The 17249-nt window shown below is 41.1% G+C and overlaps 1 protein-coding gene across 1 annotated transcript in view; it reads right to left on the reverse strand.

Moving 5' to 3' along the window:
- Positions 1 to 1105: 1105 nt before the first annotated feature.
- LOC117497970 (astrocytic phosphoprotein PEA-15) overlaps positions 1106 to 17249 on the reverse strand; it is a 42950-nt gene continuing 26806 nt past the window's right edge. The window contains exons 2-4 of the mRNA XM_034150012.1: positions 3512 to 3686; positions 2975 to 3130; positions 1106 to 1494 (exon numbers count right to left, since the gene is read on the reverse strand). Coding sequence (XP_034005903.1) covers positions 1430 to 1494; positions 2975 to 3130; positions 3512 to 3683 — 393 coding nt within the window. The 5' untranslated portion in view covers positions 3684 to 3686 and the 3' untranslated portion in view covers positions 1106 to 1429. The remainder of the gene's footprint in view (positions 1495 to 2974; positions 3131 to 3511; positions 3687 to 17249) is intronic.

Below are 17249 nucleotides of genomic sequence, written 5' to 3' on the forward strand. Positions count from 1 at the left end.
GGGTCAATATATTATTTCTGCTATATTTCCTCTGATATATTATTTGTATATATACAGCTCATACAACAGACCTTCATGCTAACTGTTTCCCCTTTGATGAAAAGAGACTTTATGTGTTGAAATAATTGCTATAACTTTTTCTATATTTTTCTAAATAACTCTTGCTCTGATTATAAGCTAAAGGCAAATATTGGCTTTTCTATGCAAATCAACTTTAAATATCTTCTAAAATATAAGAATTGTTTCTGCTTTTGAAACACGATATAATAATCTATGTAAGAGTAAAGGGAGTGCATAAAGAACTGTCATTTAAGTTTTATATTATGAACACAGTGAACGCATGTCAATGTGGCCAAAGGAGGTCAACATATGTAATTTTTTTAACTATATGGGCTTTAAAGGAATAGTTCCACATTTGGGAACCCTTTGATTTGCCCTTATGGTAAGTTAGATGAAAGCTCCATACCAATCATGTGTGAATGTGGAATTTACATTATTACTCAAGTCTCAAAAAAAGAGAATAATAGTATTTTCGAAAATATTGAATTAACGCAGCGAAACACAAAAAACCCTTTTAGATGAAGCAGTTATAGATGTGAGATTTTGTACATTTACGTGTTTTTGTTTCTCCAGAAAGTAGTTTTATATCCGTCATTTGTACCATTTTCCATTCTGCATATTTAAAATTGAGTTAAAAGAGCACTGCTGGATTATGTTAGACGTAGTTATGTATCGCTGTATATAAAATAAGAACAAAGCTTATGTTTTTATGGTTAGCCTCTTTGAAGGCAGGGTTTGTAGTTTTTGGGTGGATGTCTAAACTATAACACACACACACACACACACACACACACACACACACACACACACACACACACACACAACACACACACACACACACAACACACACACACACACACACACACACACACACACACAACACACCCACACACACACACACACACACACACACACACACACACACACACACACACACACACACACACACACACACACCAACACACACACCACACACACACACACACACACACACACACACACACACACACACACACACACACACACACACACACACACACACACACACACACACACACACACACACACACACACACACACACACGGCCCTGTCTCCAGATTTTTTCTTCTTCTAATGTCTCTTTTTCCGCAGCTTCCCGTCAGCTCGGGAGGAGGCGGCCTCGCTACGATCTGATTGGTTGCGTGGTCGGTGGTGGTTGTGTGTCATGTGTTAGTACAAGGAGGGGGCGTGGCTGGATGTGTGTGTGTGAGGGGGGGGGGCGATGTGGGGCGAGCAATGTGGGGTTTGGTCAGATTCGGTTGGTCGGTTGATTGGAGTGCCAGAAGTGAAGAAATCATGGTGCAAATATCAGGGCTGAGGGGCGGGGCCTCACACTTTTTTAGGGGGAGGGGCCAACTTGATGATCTCATCTTCAGAGGGCTGGCGGATGATGTCTTTTTGGGGAGGGGGTTGGAAAAAGAGGGTAGAGAAAGAGAAAGAGAAATCATAAGAAACATTTTCTCCAAACACAGAAATGTATAGAAAAAAACAAGTAGGAAGAGTCATTACATCATATTCAGTAAACCCAAATAATACAAATAATAAAACAAAGAAAGTAGTGTAAATGTTAACTTTTGTAATACTTGGATATTATGAGATCCTTTGACATGTGTTTAGTGTTTGAGTTCATTTCACTCATTTATATAGCACTTTTCTAGTCGCTTTACAAAACAATTCACAAAACAAGTTGAAATTAAGTAAAATAAAAACATGACAAAGAAAAATACTGAACATTAAGTGAGCATTACTTAGAAGTATTCATTTAATTACACTTATTTATATTGTTTATAAGTGTAAGTGTGTGTCATTTCATACAGTAATAAGATGCACTTTTCTTATCAGACTTTTTGTACTTAATATATAATATAATATTTCAATATGCTCTCTAGAGATAGAAAGGTAAAAGACAATGACAGGACAAAGCAGCCAAAGGAGATGAATAAATACGTATATGACATAATAACAAAAATATAACATTTTTGTTGTAGAAATAACCAAATCACAGAGAGTATTTTTTTTAAAGAGGAACTCAAGTTATTTCAGTGCATGTGTCATAAAAGTGACGTTTTGAGAGAAGAACTGATAAACAGACATTTCATCTATTTTTATAGCAGAGGGATTGATGTTTTTAATTTAGCCATTGCACCTGTGTTTTATGTCGTTTTAACTCAAACAGGCGTAAAGCTTAATTTCCCCAGTGAGCTGAACTGAGCTACAAAGAGGTGTTGAAAATACACCTAATAATGGCAGCAGAAAGCCGGTTTATTGAAGCAAAACATAACATTTTAGAGCAACCTGACCCTCTTCTTGAAGCTTTCTTAGTTTATTTTACACACAGAAGAACATACATAAATTTACAGTTAAATCAAGATGAATGCTTTAAAACCACAGTTCATCCAAATGGAAAACGGTGAAACAAAAGCAGGGGAAAATTAGTTGTAATGAACCACGGCCAGAAATGTAATTAAAAAAACTAAGAGTCAATTCTTCAACAGTAAGTGTGTAAGTCTCAAAAACAGAGACATAAGTCTACAGCTATGTTTTGTTCGAGATTACGCTTGTGTGTGTGTGTGTGTGTGTGTGTGTGTGTGTGTGTGTGTGTGTGTGTGTGGCCTAGCATTACTATACTTGTGGGGACCTAAATCTGTTTACACAGTCACGTGTGGGGACTCGCCTCCCTTATGGGGACATAATGGAGGTCAGGTTAGGATAAGTCTCCAGGAAATGCATGTAAGTCAATGTAATGTCCCCTGAAGTGATGTATACATGGTGTGTGTGTGTGTGTGTGTGTGTGTGTGTGTGTGTGTGTGTGTGTGTGTGTGTGTGTGTGTGTGTGTGTGTGTGTGTGTGTGTGTGTGTGTGTGTGTGTGTTACCTTTGTATTTCTTGGCTGAGGGGATGCGTGTGAGCTTGGTGTCGATCTCGTCGTCCTCGGAGATCTTCAGCACGGTGGTGCGGTACTCGATCACCCGCGTCAGCAGGTCCGGTCGCCGCGAGATCTCGAAGATGTGCTCGAGGTAAGACAGGTTATCTGCACGGGAAAACATTTGTTACTTGTTTAAATCAAAAATGTTATAGAAAGACAACAACTGTTTGTAGTTAAAGGTCCCCTATTGTGCAAAATCCACTTGTTCATGTCTCTTCTACATCAACATGTGTCCCCTCTTCTTCATGTCTCTTCTACATCAACATGTGTCCCCTCTGTGTAAAGAGACTCTGGAAGTTTCAGGAACAAAGATTCTCTCTCTTTTTGTCCTGATCCATTTATATAAAAACCGGTCTGAAAATGAGCTGATCAGATTTTGTCCACTTTATGATGTCATAACGAGGGGCGTGGGGAGTGGAAAATAAGAGGAGGTTTATCATCTGATTGATGATTCGATACGCAGGATCAGGTCTCTGAGTGTCTCACCTTGGGCCAGCTTGTCGTTTTTCTCCAGGTAGCTGAACCACTCCTTGGAGGAGGTGATGTTGTTGCTCTGGTCCTCTGGGATGTCCTCCTTGCAGGCGGACTTGAGCTGCTCCAAGTCCTCGTTGGTGATGTTTTCAGACAGGTCGCTGAGGAGAGAGCTGTACTCCGCCATGGTCTGCTCCACACAAAAGAGAGGGGAAACGTTAAAGCTTAAATAATGAAAAGTAAACACAACAACAGAAAAAAACAGTGATTGAAAATATCCCTGTGTGGAAACAGCCCACCTACTTCTGTTAGCTAATGATAAAAACATACTGTAGGGGACGGATGGAAAGCACAGAGACCGAGAACATTGGATTGTCTGTAGAAACAGAACAAAAAAGGTCCTAGAGAGGACGTCCAAAAGGGGGACATTTGCACAGTGACATGTCTCTTCACTACCAAGAACACACACAGTTATTCTGACTCAATCACACACACATCGTCCCGCTACTTGAAATATTCACGATAGCACCAAATGTGGATTAATCACAGCTAAATAAAATAAACCTCTTTGAGTAAAGTAGGGTTTAAATAAGAGGCTACAAAATGTAAGGAGATTCCTGAACCTTTAGAAGTAACCAAACTATATAAATGTGAGCTGTTTTTTTTACATATTTAGTGGCAGATGAAGGCCTTTTCATGGGATATGTTGAAAATATGAAAGATATAGAATACCAACAGCCTCATCTATTCAAACTCTGCTTAAACTACATTTTTAAAGCTAGTAAAGTATGCATTTATCAAAAATATCATGAGTGGAGAGGATGTAAAGCATTAGCTGTAAGTAGATTTTCTTCAAACTCTAATGCACATTGCAGTGGCTCTCTATCTCCCTCTAGTGGACACATGGAAGAACTACATGCCTGTGCTACTGTATATTAAACAGGTGTCTGTCTGATTCTTTGTGTGTTGGATAATAAGCAAGTCCTCCTGCAAGAGTTTCTGCTTCATTAATGTTCATGCTAATAGTTTACAGAACAATAGGTTCAGACAGGTGGTTCCTTATTTATAGCCATCCTACTCGGACAGAAATAGATCACAGACTGCTCAGCATGCAGCGAAGATACTTGAGTACGTGGCTTGATTTCAGATGTAGACCTAACAGAGGAACAGTGGTTAAAGGATTCAGAACATAAGCATGCAGTGGGTACAAATCAGGCGAGTGTAAAGCAATGGGTGTTCTTGCTCCGTGTGTGTTTGGATGTGTGGGAGTGCGTTTGTTGGCATGTGAGGAGTTTAAAAACAGGCAGAAACCGGTTAGAAAACGATAAAACAGACGTGAGTCGGGCGTGTTGTGAGGCTCCTTTCAGCCGTTTAGACGAAGCAAAGAAAACAGATCCAGACGCCATCTCAGGATTGCATCTCATATCTCGGGTATTAACAGATTTGGGTCAAGCTACTCATATGCATATTCATATACAGATACTGTACAGCAAGTACCTTTATATTCCTGTAGAATATCACAGAGTACATAATAATCTATTAAGGGTGCATGAGGTAAACCTTACTAATCAGTCAGTTTGGGCTCTGGGAACTTGTTATGAAGAATATTTCCCCTGACATTTGATAGAACAAGCGATTTAGCACTGCCATTAATCATTATTTTTGAATATCAAATCATTTGCTGATTATGTAACTTTAAAATGTAGTGTCAACCGTCAAGAATTGTGTGCAAAATGTCTCCACACATGGTTTTGAAATGACTTATTTGGGTAGTCCTACATGATTGTACATGATAGGCTAAGGGGCTCTAAGCAGTCGAACAATCACAACAGAGCTGGCCAGCTAACCAATCAGAGCAGCCTGGGCTCTGGTTTCAGACAGAGGGTGAAAAGAGGTGCTGCAGCACAGGCAGTATGAGAAAAATAAAGACTTTTTGAACATTAAAGCATGGAGACATGTCCCAGTAGAGACACTACACACTGATATGAACCTGAAACTGAGCATAATAGGGCCCCTTTAAGGATAAACGTTCTCTAGAAAAAGGCGGAGGCATAGTGGGATGACATTATGCTACAATGGGAAAAAAACTAAAATACTTCCAACTGTTTCAGCCTCACAGCCAATCGAATGACTGCCTCAGGATTTCCAAAAGCTCTCCCAACATCCTGCTGAGATTGTTCCCCAGGCAGCGGTTTAGCTATAGTGACTTAAAAGCAGCTGCATTTAAGGATCCATTCCTTTGCTCAGGGGCACTTTGGCAACTTTGTGTAGCATTACAAGTTGCATCCTCCCCTTCCTCAACATAAGCTTCCCACAAACATTATGCATCTCTTTCTGTGTCACACACCAACCCCCCCCCCCCCCCCCCCCCCCCCCCCCCCCGCCCGTTCCTGGCATCTTCGCAGCTGGCGGGAAGGCTGCCGCTCAATGCAATGCATTATGGGCAATGGCACGAAGCTCTGATCCCCTCGCTCTCCTCGCAGATAAACACGGCGTGCAGAAAGCCCAGAAGAGGCTCTGCGATGAGAGCTGTGACCTATATAACACGGGCTGCTGTTACATGTAGCCGCCACCAGAGAGCGCCCCCTAACTGTGCACCAGATACTACAGATTAAGCATGTTATGGTGCAACAATGCTATCAACGTTAGCATGCTCACAGAGACAAATAGATAGGAATTGATGGGGGAAAAAAGGCAAATTCAATAAAAAAAAAACCTGACAAGAAATCAACAATTCCAGCTTACTGACTGAAAGAGAAGTTTTACATGTACTGACAAATGGTGAAGGAGTCTTCAAGACAGCATGCATATTATGGGATGCTGCAGTCCCAAAGCGTCCTTGGGTCTCTTGAAAGGCGCTATAAAAATTGAAATTATTATTATTATTATTATTATAATTAATAATTATAACATATAATTATGATTTGTTTGTCTATTCTCTAATGGCTAATTGGTGGCATTTTGTTTGGTCTGTCTGAGGCACAATCTCAGCCTCAGGGAGAAGGCACGAAGATGACAGAGCCCTTTTACAGAGCATGAGGCGAATGAGTGTGTGTGTGGTGTGTGTGTGTGTGTGTGTGTGTGTGTGTGTGTGTGTGTGTGTGTGTGTGTGTGTGTGTGTGTGTGTGTGTGTGTGTGTGTGTGTGTGTGTGTGTGTGTGTGTGTGTGTGTCAGTGTGTGTCAGTGTGTGTGTGTGACTGATGTGTCTCATTTCAGTCTTACATTTCACATTCATCTCCTCCATCAACACAAAGCGTTGCGTGGGAGCGAGCAGGGATATGCACCTTAAGTCCAATGAATACAACTGTGTGTGTGTGTGTGTATGTGTGTGTGTGTGTGTGTGTGTGTGTGTGTGTGTGTGTGTGTGTGTGTGGCTCCTGGCTTGAAATGCAAGTATGTGTGTGTGCGCATGTTTGCATGAATGTGCGTGCACTCAAATGAATGTGTGTTTGAACGCTTCCACTCACAGCTAGTGAATTGTGTGTGTGTACGGAGAGAATACGTGTGTGTGTGTGTGTGTGTGTGTGTGTGTGTGTGTGTGTGTGTGTGTGTGTCGCCCCTCTCGACCCAGGTCGCCCTGCCTGCTCTCTGTTTTGCACCACAATGGACTGGCGCTGCTTTTGTGTACTTTTAGAGGAGAAGAGTGAACAAAAAACAACAATGGATAGAGTGGCTACATTTAGTGTTCCTCTCTCTTTCCCAGCACCTCGCTCACATCCCTCCCCCCTGCCTCCCACCTTTAACTCTTACCCAACCAACAAATAAAGATGTTTCTATCAAAAACTGTCAGTAATGGCCATGCTTCAAATAAAAAAATGTTACTACAGCTTTGAAAGCCCACAAAGTAAATTTTTAAAAGAAAAATGTGACAAAACTTGCCAAAGATAATTAGTTTTTCCCTATTTTCTGATAGCCAAAGGATGAATACATTTTACATAATAATGTCATAATTCTGTTTAAAGGGGACCTATCATGCAAAATGCACTTTTGTACGTCTTTTATACATGAATATGTGTCCCCGGTGTTCCAGGGAACTCACCAAGTGTCAGAAAACACAACCCTCTCTATTTTCCTCCATACCCAAATCTCTAAAAAAGGGGCTGCAACGGATCTGATAAAAACTGATCCAGATTTGAACACTGTCCTGACGTCAGGACGGTGGCGCTACGGCTATTGGGCCAACTCCACCAATCAGGAGGAGACAGCCACGGCCATTGCCGTTCGAAAGCGCTGGAGACGCTGTAGTACATATGCCAGGCCTGTAGGTGGCGCTGTTCTCACTGAATCTGCCCTTGCTAAAACAGAGCTAGAAATTGTCAAATTGAGCGAAATGAGGCATGGCTAAAATGCATGATCTGTTTGGTATTTTGAAAAAAAAAAAGTATAAATATGCCTTATATAGGTATGGTCCTACACTATATTATTCAAATATAGCATGATAGGTCCACTTTAAATGTTTTCTTATGAATAAAGATCCTATCGTTTTGGCCTAAATGGGCTTCTGTACAGATGATCTCACTCATGGGTTTCTTCTCCTGTTATAAGGTGTAAGTAAAAGGGTGATACGTCATTATTTAATATTGCTTTGTCGCTAATATTCTGCAAACAAAGCAATATTTAGTTACAAGAAACATTGTCATTATTATAACTTTATACATTTTGTTGTCATAAATCGGATTCATATGCAATACAGGTGTCCTGGATGACATGTTGCTTTGTTCTGCTGTTATTTTAAAGGAGAAAAGAGTATAACATGTTAATGGGAGGGGAATGATTCCTCTTACAAAGACAACAACTATATATACAAATAAATGAAAGCACCGTTATTATGTGATTATCTATCATAGTGGTCATAGAGACATTTTACTTCCCTTTTTCTGCAACCATGAATCAACATTTATGTAAAAAAAGTGGACAAAAAAAAATGCGAAACTGAAAGAAATATTTGCTTCTTTCAGTTCCTGTGCAACATTGCAGTCATCATGCACACCAAGTAAAAAGAGTTTGTGAAATCCCCTCAAACTAACACCACCCCCACGCTTCGGACGAGCCTGACACTGCGTCCATACATAGAGACCCACTGTGCTTCACATTCTTATGAACACAGACGTGCTTTTGTCTGCTCGTTCCTCTGTGTGTGTGTGTGTGTGTGTGTGTGTGTGTGTGTGTGTGTGTGTGTGTGTGTGTGTGTATATAAATAGAGAGAGTTGGCACTAAATGTATGATTCAAAAGTGAATATCCGCTATACATCAAATTGTTCAATAAGTCTGAGCAATGCAAATACATGTTAAGGAATGTTTTTGGGATGAAACCAATGGAATAAAATATAGCAGTAAGAAAATACCCTCCAATATAGATGTATAATATTCTTATTGTATGTGGGTTTGGTTAAATATGGAAGTTCATTCGTGACGAAACTTCTGTATAAGCAGTAAATGATTTCAAGCTGTGATCAATCTGCAAAATAAATACTTTTACACTTTTAAGGAGAAAGTGTTCGTGCTTAGTTTAAAATCTTCTCACAGTTTTCTCTGGCAGGTTATTAGAGCTCATGAACAACATTGGCACCCGGGCATCAAGAGTTACTTTTTTTTTGTAATTCCTTGCTAGGAGGTTGATATCACTTCCATATTGGTCTTTTAAATATGAAGCTACAGCTAGGCTAGCTTAGCTTAGCATAACGACTGTACACGGGTGGAAACAGCTAGCCACGCTCTTTCCTTAGAAAAAGCTACAAAAAACAAGAAAAAAAGTCACAAATGTACCTAAATTCCTAGTCCTTATGCTAAGCTAAGCTAAACATACTTAACAAAAAGAAGCTTGAATTTCTTTAGCACTTCAGTAGTTTTATCGTTGATGAACTCCATAGCCCTCATGGCATGAATGGATGCCAAGCAGTCTTCTTCCTCTCCGTGACTAAACTGTTAACCCCCCCAACCACATCCTCCATAGTGAGCTATACATTGTGCAATGGAGCCATTATCCATCCAGACGAGACCCACGGTTCTCATTTAGAGAAGACACCGCAGCAGTTTCATCAATATGTTGCATCGAGCTCATGAAGGCAGTCCTGAGGCAGTGTCAGTGTGTAGCGATAAAGATTATGTCGAGAGCCAATGACCTCGGTCTGAACGCTGTGAGGAAATCTTAGAAAGCACTTTACAGAAATCAAATCTCTTATTTTATTTTCCATTTAACAACTTTATAACACTTTCACCATCGCTGCTCCATTTTCTCCTGCTTAGATAATCAACCTGCTGACAGCTCTTTTACACACACACACACACACACACACACACACACACACACACACACACACACACACACACACACACACACACACACACACACACACACACACACACACACCACACACACACACACACACACACACACACACACACACACACCACACACACACACACACACACACACACACACACACACACACACACACACACACACACACACACACACACACACACACACACACACACACACACACACACACACACACACACACACACACACACACACACACACACACACACACACACACACACACAACACCCTCCTTTCACCCTCCACACCAATGACGTTGCCATGGATACCAGGCCTAGCTTTGCCTTTAGGCCTGGAGACTGTTACCTAGCGACAGTGCAGAGACCATCCTCCCCTCCTCACAGAATAAAAGCCTTCATTAGGGTGATTGACAAACTCCAAAAAAGCTCACACCCGTTTAAAAGTGTGAAATTCGAGGAATTTTCTGGGATTATAATCAATTTGCAACCAAAGAAACACTGCATGTTGTTACAAACAACACCCGTGTTGGTTCATAATAACCACGGTGGTGAGAAAACATTCAATAAAGGTGTCAGGAAATCACTGTCCACACATATGTGAGTGAGCACAGGAAGACAATATGAGACGTCGTGACACTCTGCTCCATTTACATGCTTACGCAACTCTCTCTTTTTTATCAAAGCCGTGCATAAACACCAAAATCTCACAAACACACACACACAGCGCTGGCACACTGTGCTGGACTTCAGCATGGAGACTTTAGATTTCACCATGGCAACCAAAGCACTGGGATAGCAGCTCAAATCTCTCCGACTGAGATCTGAAAAGAGGAATAGACTCTGTTGTAATGTTTTCATTACAATGTTTCCAGAACCTGTGTGTCTTTGCCAGCTTTTGCTCCATCCCTCCTTCCCCTCATGTATTGTCCTCTTGTTTTTGTTGTTGTTGTTAGTTCTAGTACGTTCTGGCACTTGAATTGATATATTACTTTGTGTGTATGCTGAACAATAATGCTTAGTTGAATACTCGATTCTGATTGGTCAATTCGGACATTTAAGAGGTTGTTAATACTTGCTAACAGACCGCTGCTAAGGAGGAACAAGGGACTATATTCAGTCATATCAATCCACAGAAAAAAGTGGACAACAAACACTAGTCTTCTCCATCAGAAAACAGAATGAAACACATTTTGAATATTTATTTTTATATTTCGGCCCACGCTGCACATTATCACTTACTTACTGACCACGTCGTTGACATTTGATTTTGCCAGAAATATGCATTTTGATTTGAGCTGTTCTTTTTTTTTTTGATATAGGTCGTTTTGGATAGAGATGCCCAAAAGGTAATATTGCCTAGTTGTTTCAACATTGATTAAAATAAACGACTTAAAAATCTTTAAACTGCTTGAACTATCAGTGCATGCATATTTTATTCTATATTTTCCATTAACTGGACTGCTTCCTTTCCATTAGCGAAGTTGCTCTTCATTGGCTGATATCACTGGTTTATTGTTATTCCTTTTAAAGATTGATGTTTGTTTTTTGTGATGAAACTACAGTTGGTTGATTGATTGACTTTACATGTGGTAAATGATTACATACTGCACAACTTCCCTACCTCGTCATACTCTCTTCTACTTCCCGCTGCCCTGTTGCTTCTTGTTTTACTCGTCGAGTACAAGCAGTTAGTCTCGATCCCCCCTCATTAAATCTCTTATTAAATAAACCCTGACATTTCACAGCCTCCTATGCTCTCCTTCTCTCTCTCTCAGTATTTTTTTTCTTCTCTTTAACTCAAATGAACTGAGAGTGTAGGAGTCCCTCCCACTCTCCATCTTTATATCTCCCATGAAACTCACGTCGACTTTACAAAAAATCAGTTTGACTGTCCATGTACGGCATTTACATTCTTAAAATACATAAAAAAATGAAAAAATACCTCGTTAAACTTTCTCTAATTCCAGCAACGCGTTTGCAAGTTTTAGGGATGTTACCGGCTCCATTTGTCTTTTGGCTTTCCCTCTTTTAATCTATATGTCTTGCTCTCAGTGCCATTAACCATCTTCCTCTCGCTCAGAAGGTATCTTCAGTCCTGCAGGAGCAGCAGGGGTTGAGGATTAGGGAGTGGGAGGCAGAAGAGCTCACAGCTGTGGTTCGGAGCGTTTGTCCGCCTCCAAAATCTACCTCTCAGGTCAGAAGTCTATATCGTTTTGCATTTTTGAAACCTGAAACTAATTGTCTTATCAAATTCACTCGTTCTGATTCTCAATTATTCAGAAAAGCCCTTGAAAAGATCAAACGGTACATATATAATATCCATGAATGCTTGGATGTACCTTAAGGCCGCGACACACCCACCTGAGACCAAAGAACGCGCACCGAAGGCGTCCCGACTTTTACGTCAGCTACGTCGCCTGCGTCGGCTACGCCGCCCGCTACGCCGCCCGCTACGCCGCCCGCCTACGAACACACCGCAAATACTTCAGTCGACGAGTGGCAATAACTGTCCTTACCAGCAGGCAGCGGTAGTGTGAACAGCCAATCAGAGTGATTGCTTGGGCCGACTTTCTCTGACCTCCCGCGGGAGGTGTGAAAAGGTGCCGTAAAGAGACGACGGTGCGGGACACACCAACCTGAGTAGGGCGCCGCGAATGCCCGACTGCCTCTGACTCCCAAAATCGGGTTGGTGTGTAGCCAGTTTTATGTTAATGAATGCATTAAGAGTCCTTTTAAGGCAGCATGCATTACACTGTACTTGTTATCTTCATAATACCTGAGTGCTGGTATCTGTGGGTGCCATTTTGTTGGCAGAGCATTGATACAATTCTTATATATTGGCTCTCAACTTAAAAGGACTCAGGTTACAGTTAAATCCACAGCGTAGCAGAAGTATTGAGGTATGCATGCCCTAACCCTAACCCTAACTCTAGCCAAGTGGTTAAATCATGGGGAAAAATACACATGGGGAAAAATACCAAAATAAATTAGTTTTGATGTTTGGGTCATTTTATGTTTTGATGTTAGTCCTAGTTGTTTGCAGTGAGTCATTCTAGATCAGGTAATGATAGGCTATCCTCGGTCACACATGGAACTTATTTGACTGGATGTGGTTTCTTGCCATGTTGACAGATTGAACTAAAGAAATTGGTTAAATATTGGTTTTCATAATACCTCATTTTCCATACTACTGATGCCAGTCCCAACTGTTCTCAAACGCTTATGTACATGTAGTTCAAGAATCCATTTCAACTTCTCATTTTTCCAGAATAACGAAACTAGAACTTCCTGTTTGAGGTTGCTACAACAGTTCTCTGAATCTCTCCCTACAAATACTGTGGTTTCAGGCAGGAAGTACACTGAATCACATGCTCAATAGACCAATCTAACTGTCTCTCAAGCCACAGTCGGACATTGATCAGTTCTCAATGCCAGAAGCACGAAAGCGATCCAATGTGCCTCTCTGCGGGTTTCCTTTCCAATAGCAACAAACAACAAACAGACGACAGCGAGCGAGGGGGAGGAAACACTGTCGGGTCTCTACAGGGGTCACGAAGCCTCGCTGCACATCGCCGTGTATCAGCTTTATCCACCGCTGATACACCACTGGACTACAGAAAGCAGCTGTGACTCCTTTTTCCTTTCGGACTGAGGAAGTTGGGGGCAATGGGAGTTTTATATATGTCTTGCTTCTGGCAAATGATCAAATAATAATAAAGCTTTATTTATATAGCACTTGTCATATGACACATGCAGCTCAAAGTGTTGTGTTATAAAGTATTTTGAGATCTTCATGTAATGCTTGCAAGCAGTGACACCTCCAAAAGAGAGTGCCCTGTTCTGTCTGAAACAGACCCCTCCTTATAGGAAGACATCAAAGGTTATTGACATTACAAACAACATTTTGTGAGGCCAGCTGGTACCCCATGGCACTGTATGCAAAACCTCCCACCCTACAAAGACAGGGTATATGCAGGAATCCTGAAGTCAAATGTAATACCTTTTAAGACCCATTGGCGACACACTTTACCTCACATTTACTATATACAGTATTGATTGTCCTTCCTCCTTATCTTCCAACCATTTGGACGCAAACTTGCATTTCCCCATAACGATGTTGTTTAACAACCGGCGTAAACGGACCTTCGCGCGCTATCAAGCAGTGAGCGTGCGATGTCCTGTTCAGATGACGTCAAATCCAACGGGATGCCATAAATAAACTACACAGAATCACACTACACACCTACGCAATGATTACATTCAGGCAAACTGTAGAATACAACCTCTTTGGATAATTTATATACTTATTGAAAACAAGCTACAACATGTAATACCTTGGAAAATGACTTTTTAATAGCCTTAATTTCCACTAAATTGATTGATCAACTTTTAATACTTTTTAAGACCCCGCGGACACCCTGAAAGAACAAATGGGATATACAGATAACCCCTTATCGTAAATTCCTTCCACTCATCGTGTCTTCCTGTGGTTGTCATAAAACCCCCTTCCAAAGACATCTGTTTATCACAAAGCCATTTACATGACATTCTCAGGATGCAGCAGTTACATTTCATTTAGGATTACACTGTATTAAGCTTTAATACCATCATTGCCATAACAAAACAAAGTGAACATATAGGTACAACAGAAATACAAATAAAAAGATTAAGACCTATACAATAAATAAAACAATATAAAGGTAGGTAAATAATAAAGACTAAAAGACAATTGAAAGTGGGGGGTTGCTAATAAAAAGCTAATGTAAAAATATGTGTCTTTAGCCGTCGTGAAATAAAAGTGTTAGGATGGATTGGGTATGGCATGTTTTATGTTAAATCCATCTTCTGTCGTAGTATTAGCAGATTCCTGAACAACTGATTCCTGCCAACATGAAGTAGCGTCATCATACTCAAGAGTTCATCCAGATATCTTTTTTACTGTAATACTTGAGTTATTACCTCTAATTTGTACTTAAAAATAGCGCCTGGGTATTCTTACTTACTGTGCAATACTCCACCACTATTAGGTAATGCACTTTCGAGGCTGGCAAATATCACAATTTAGCTGACTCAGTTTACAATAATCACATTTCTGGAAATATGAAAGGGATTCAGTAATGGACATGGTATGATTTATTCATACCGGATGATGAGCTAACAGTTGAGTTATGCTGCTAATGGTGAAGCACTCAGTCAGACGTCTGGATATTAATAACGGGTTCTTTTTAAAAACGCGGGTTTAAATGAGGCAGATGACATTTACGTTGCCATTACAGTATGCCATTAAGCGTTGTGCTGCCATCTGGTACAAGCTTTTACGCACACACACGGACATCTCAAATTAAACTACAATCCCGTCTCTGAAAGGTCAAACACACTGCTCCGAGGTTTTGACATGTGCCTTCCACATCATCCTCAAATGCCACTCCTTTGCTGGTGCTTTCTACTTCTTGGTCTCTACCTTATTTTCCATCATTTCTTTGATACTTCCCTTCTTCATAACTCTTTTTGTATGCATCCCGGAGGTCTCTGCAGCACAGAAACAGGGCAGGTTTTTATAGTAGACACCATCACAGGAGCATTGTGCTGCCGGTAAATATTACAATCGATGTCTGAACATTAATCTCATTTTGAAGTCTCTCGCTGCCTGTGTACAGTCGCCAAATAAAACACCAACTCTCCTGTCTTTTCCCTCTTAAGCTCACGTGTTCTGGCCTTCTAGCCCCCTTTCTGTAAATCCTGCTGTGTCTCTTTTGGATGTCCTGTTGGTTTTTGCATGCTTTGGAAGAGATTCCCCTCCCCATTATCGCAGGATTAACCCTCGTCCGGTCGGTCGAGTTACTGCACCGCTCAACTCCCATTCCCACCACAAGCCTGGACAGCGAAAAGAGGGATATCTTAGGGGAAAGGAAGAGCAGAGGGAGGGATATTGTGCACAGGATTATGGTATGAGAGGGGGGGAAAGAGGGATGAGAGGGGGTTAGAGGATGGAGAGAAATAAGGAGGTTTGGTCCTTTTCCTTACAGACGGCCTCATGTCCACTGAGGCGGCGAGTACTGCCAGCTCGCATCAGCTCAAAGCCCAGAGCGAGAGGAATCGGGAGGGAGAGAGAGAGAGAGAGAGAGCGAGAGAGAGAGAGAGAGAGAGAGAGAGAGAGAGAGAGAGAGAGAGAGAGAGAGAGAGAGAGAGAGAGATACTGAGGAAAGGAGGAGGCGCTAATCTGGGGAGAAGCCGTGAAGCGCCGGAGAATATAGGCCAATGGCCCATTTTTCATTGAGGAGAAAAGAAGATTTGCTGCTTGTAAAAATAGTGCAGTTGATTTAAATATATTTTGTCTACAGTAAATCACTCTCATTTCTGATTTGGGTGCATTTGTGCGAAGCCTTTTTCATAAGCTCGGTAACTTTATTTCATTAACTTGATTTGGGACATTTTTGAACAAGTGACTCAATATAAATGTCACAAATGCTATTGTTGGGAACGTTAGCAGGATTGGCAATAGGTAGCTGACATGGCAACCCAACGCTACCGTGCTTGTGTTTAGGTATACTGTTAATAATTATTTATTTGTGTTACTACTAAACTCACAATACGGCTGAGGCTGATGTGAATGATGTTTGATTCACAGATATTTAGTAATAAACCAGATTACTGGGCAAATTCATGGTACAAAAAAGAAGGGACATGAATTTCTGCACCAAATGTATTGGCAAACCATCAAATCATTGTTGAATTTGGACTAAAGTGATGGACCAACAAAGAGACTGTCATCTGACGTGTAGAAATAATCCATGGCTAAAAATAGCCCACCACACATGCACATCTTACTCCTTTTGAACAACGCTTTCTAAAAACGACAGAATCCATCTGTTAGGGCGACTGTGGCTGCGAGGGAATGCGGTCGTCTTTCAACCAGAAGGTTGTGGGTTCGATCCCAGCCCGTGCAGTCAACATGTCGATGTATCCTTGGGCAAGATACTTAACCCTGAGTTGCTCCCGATGGCATGGCCGACGGTGTGTGAATGGGTGTGAATGTTAGGTCCTAGAGTAAGGTACACTGCTCTGTATGAATGGGTGTGAATGGGTGTGAATGGGTGAATGACATGTAGTATGTAAAGGGCTTTGAGGGGTCCTAAAGACTGGATAAAGCGCTATATAAGTACAGTCCATTACCATTTCAGTAAATCATAAAGCCATACAAAAATGAAAATACAGGTTTGTGGCCCGTTTCAAATGTTTGATTCGTCATTAAGAATGAAAGGGCTTGGCGAGTCAAAGACAAAATGGTCGTTGGAAAATGGAAAAACACATTGTACCGTCTTTCATACAATTTGTTGACATATATCTGAACTTTTAAAGTGCTCAGGAAATCATTTCCATGACAACTGGGCTTATCCATCTGCTGTGTAGGATACTGTAATACGATTGAAATCTGGACCGCTGGCCTTAT

This window comes from Trematomus bernacchii, unplaced genomic scaffold (assembly GCF_902827165.1).
Source record: "Trematomus bernacchii unplaced genomic scaffold, fTreBer1.1, whole genome shotgun sequence".
In the NCBI taxonomy this organism is placed as follows: Eukaryota; Metazoa; Chordata; class Actinopteri; order Perciformes; family Nototheniidae; genus Trematomus; species Trematomus bernacchii.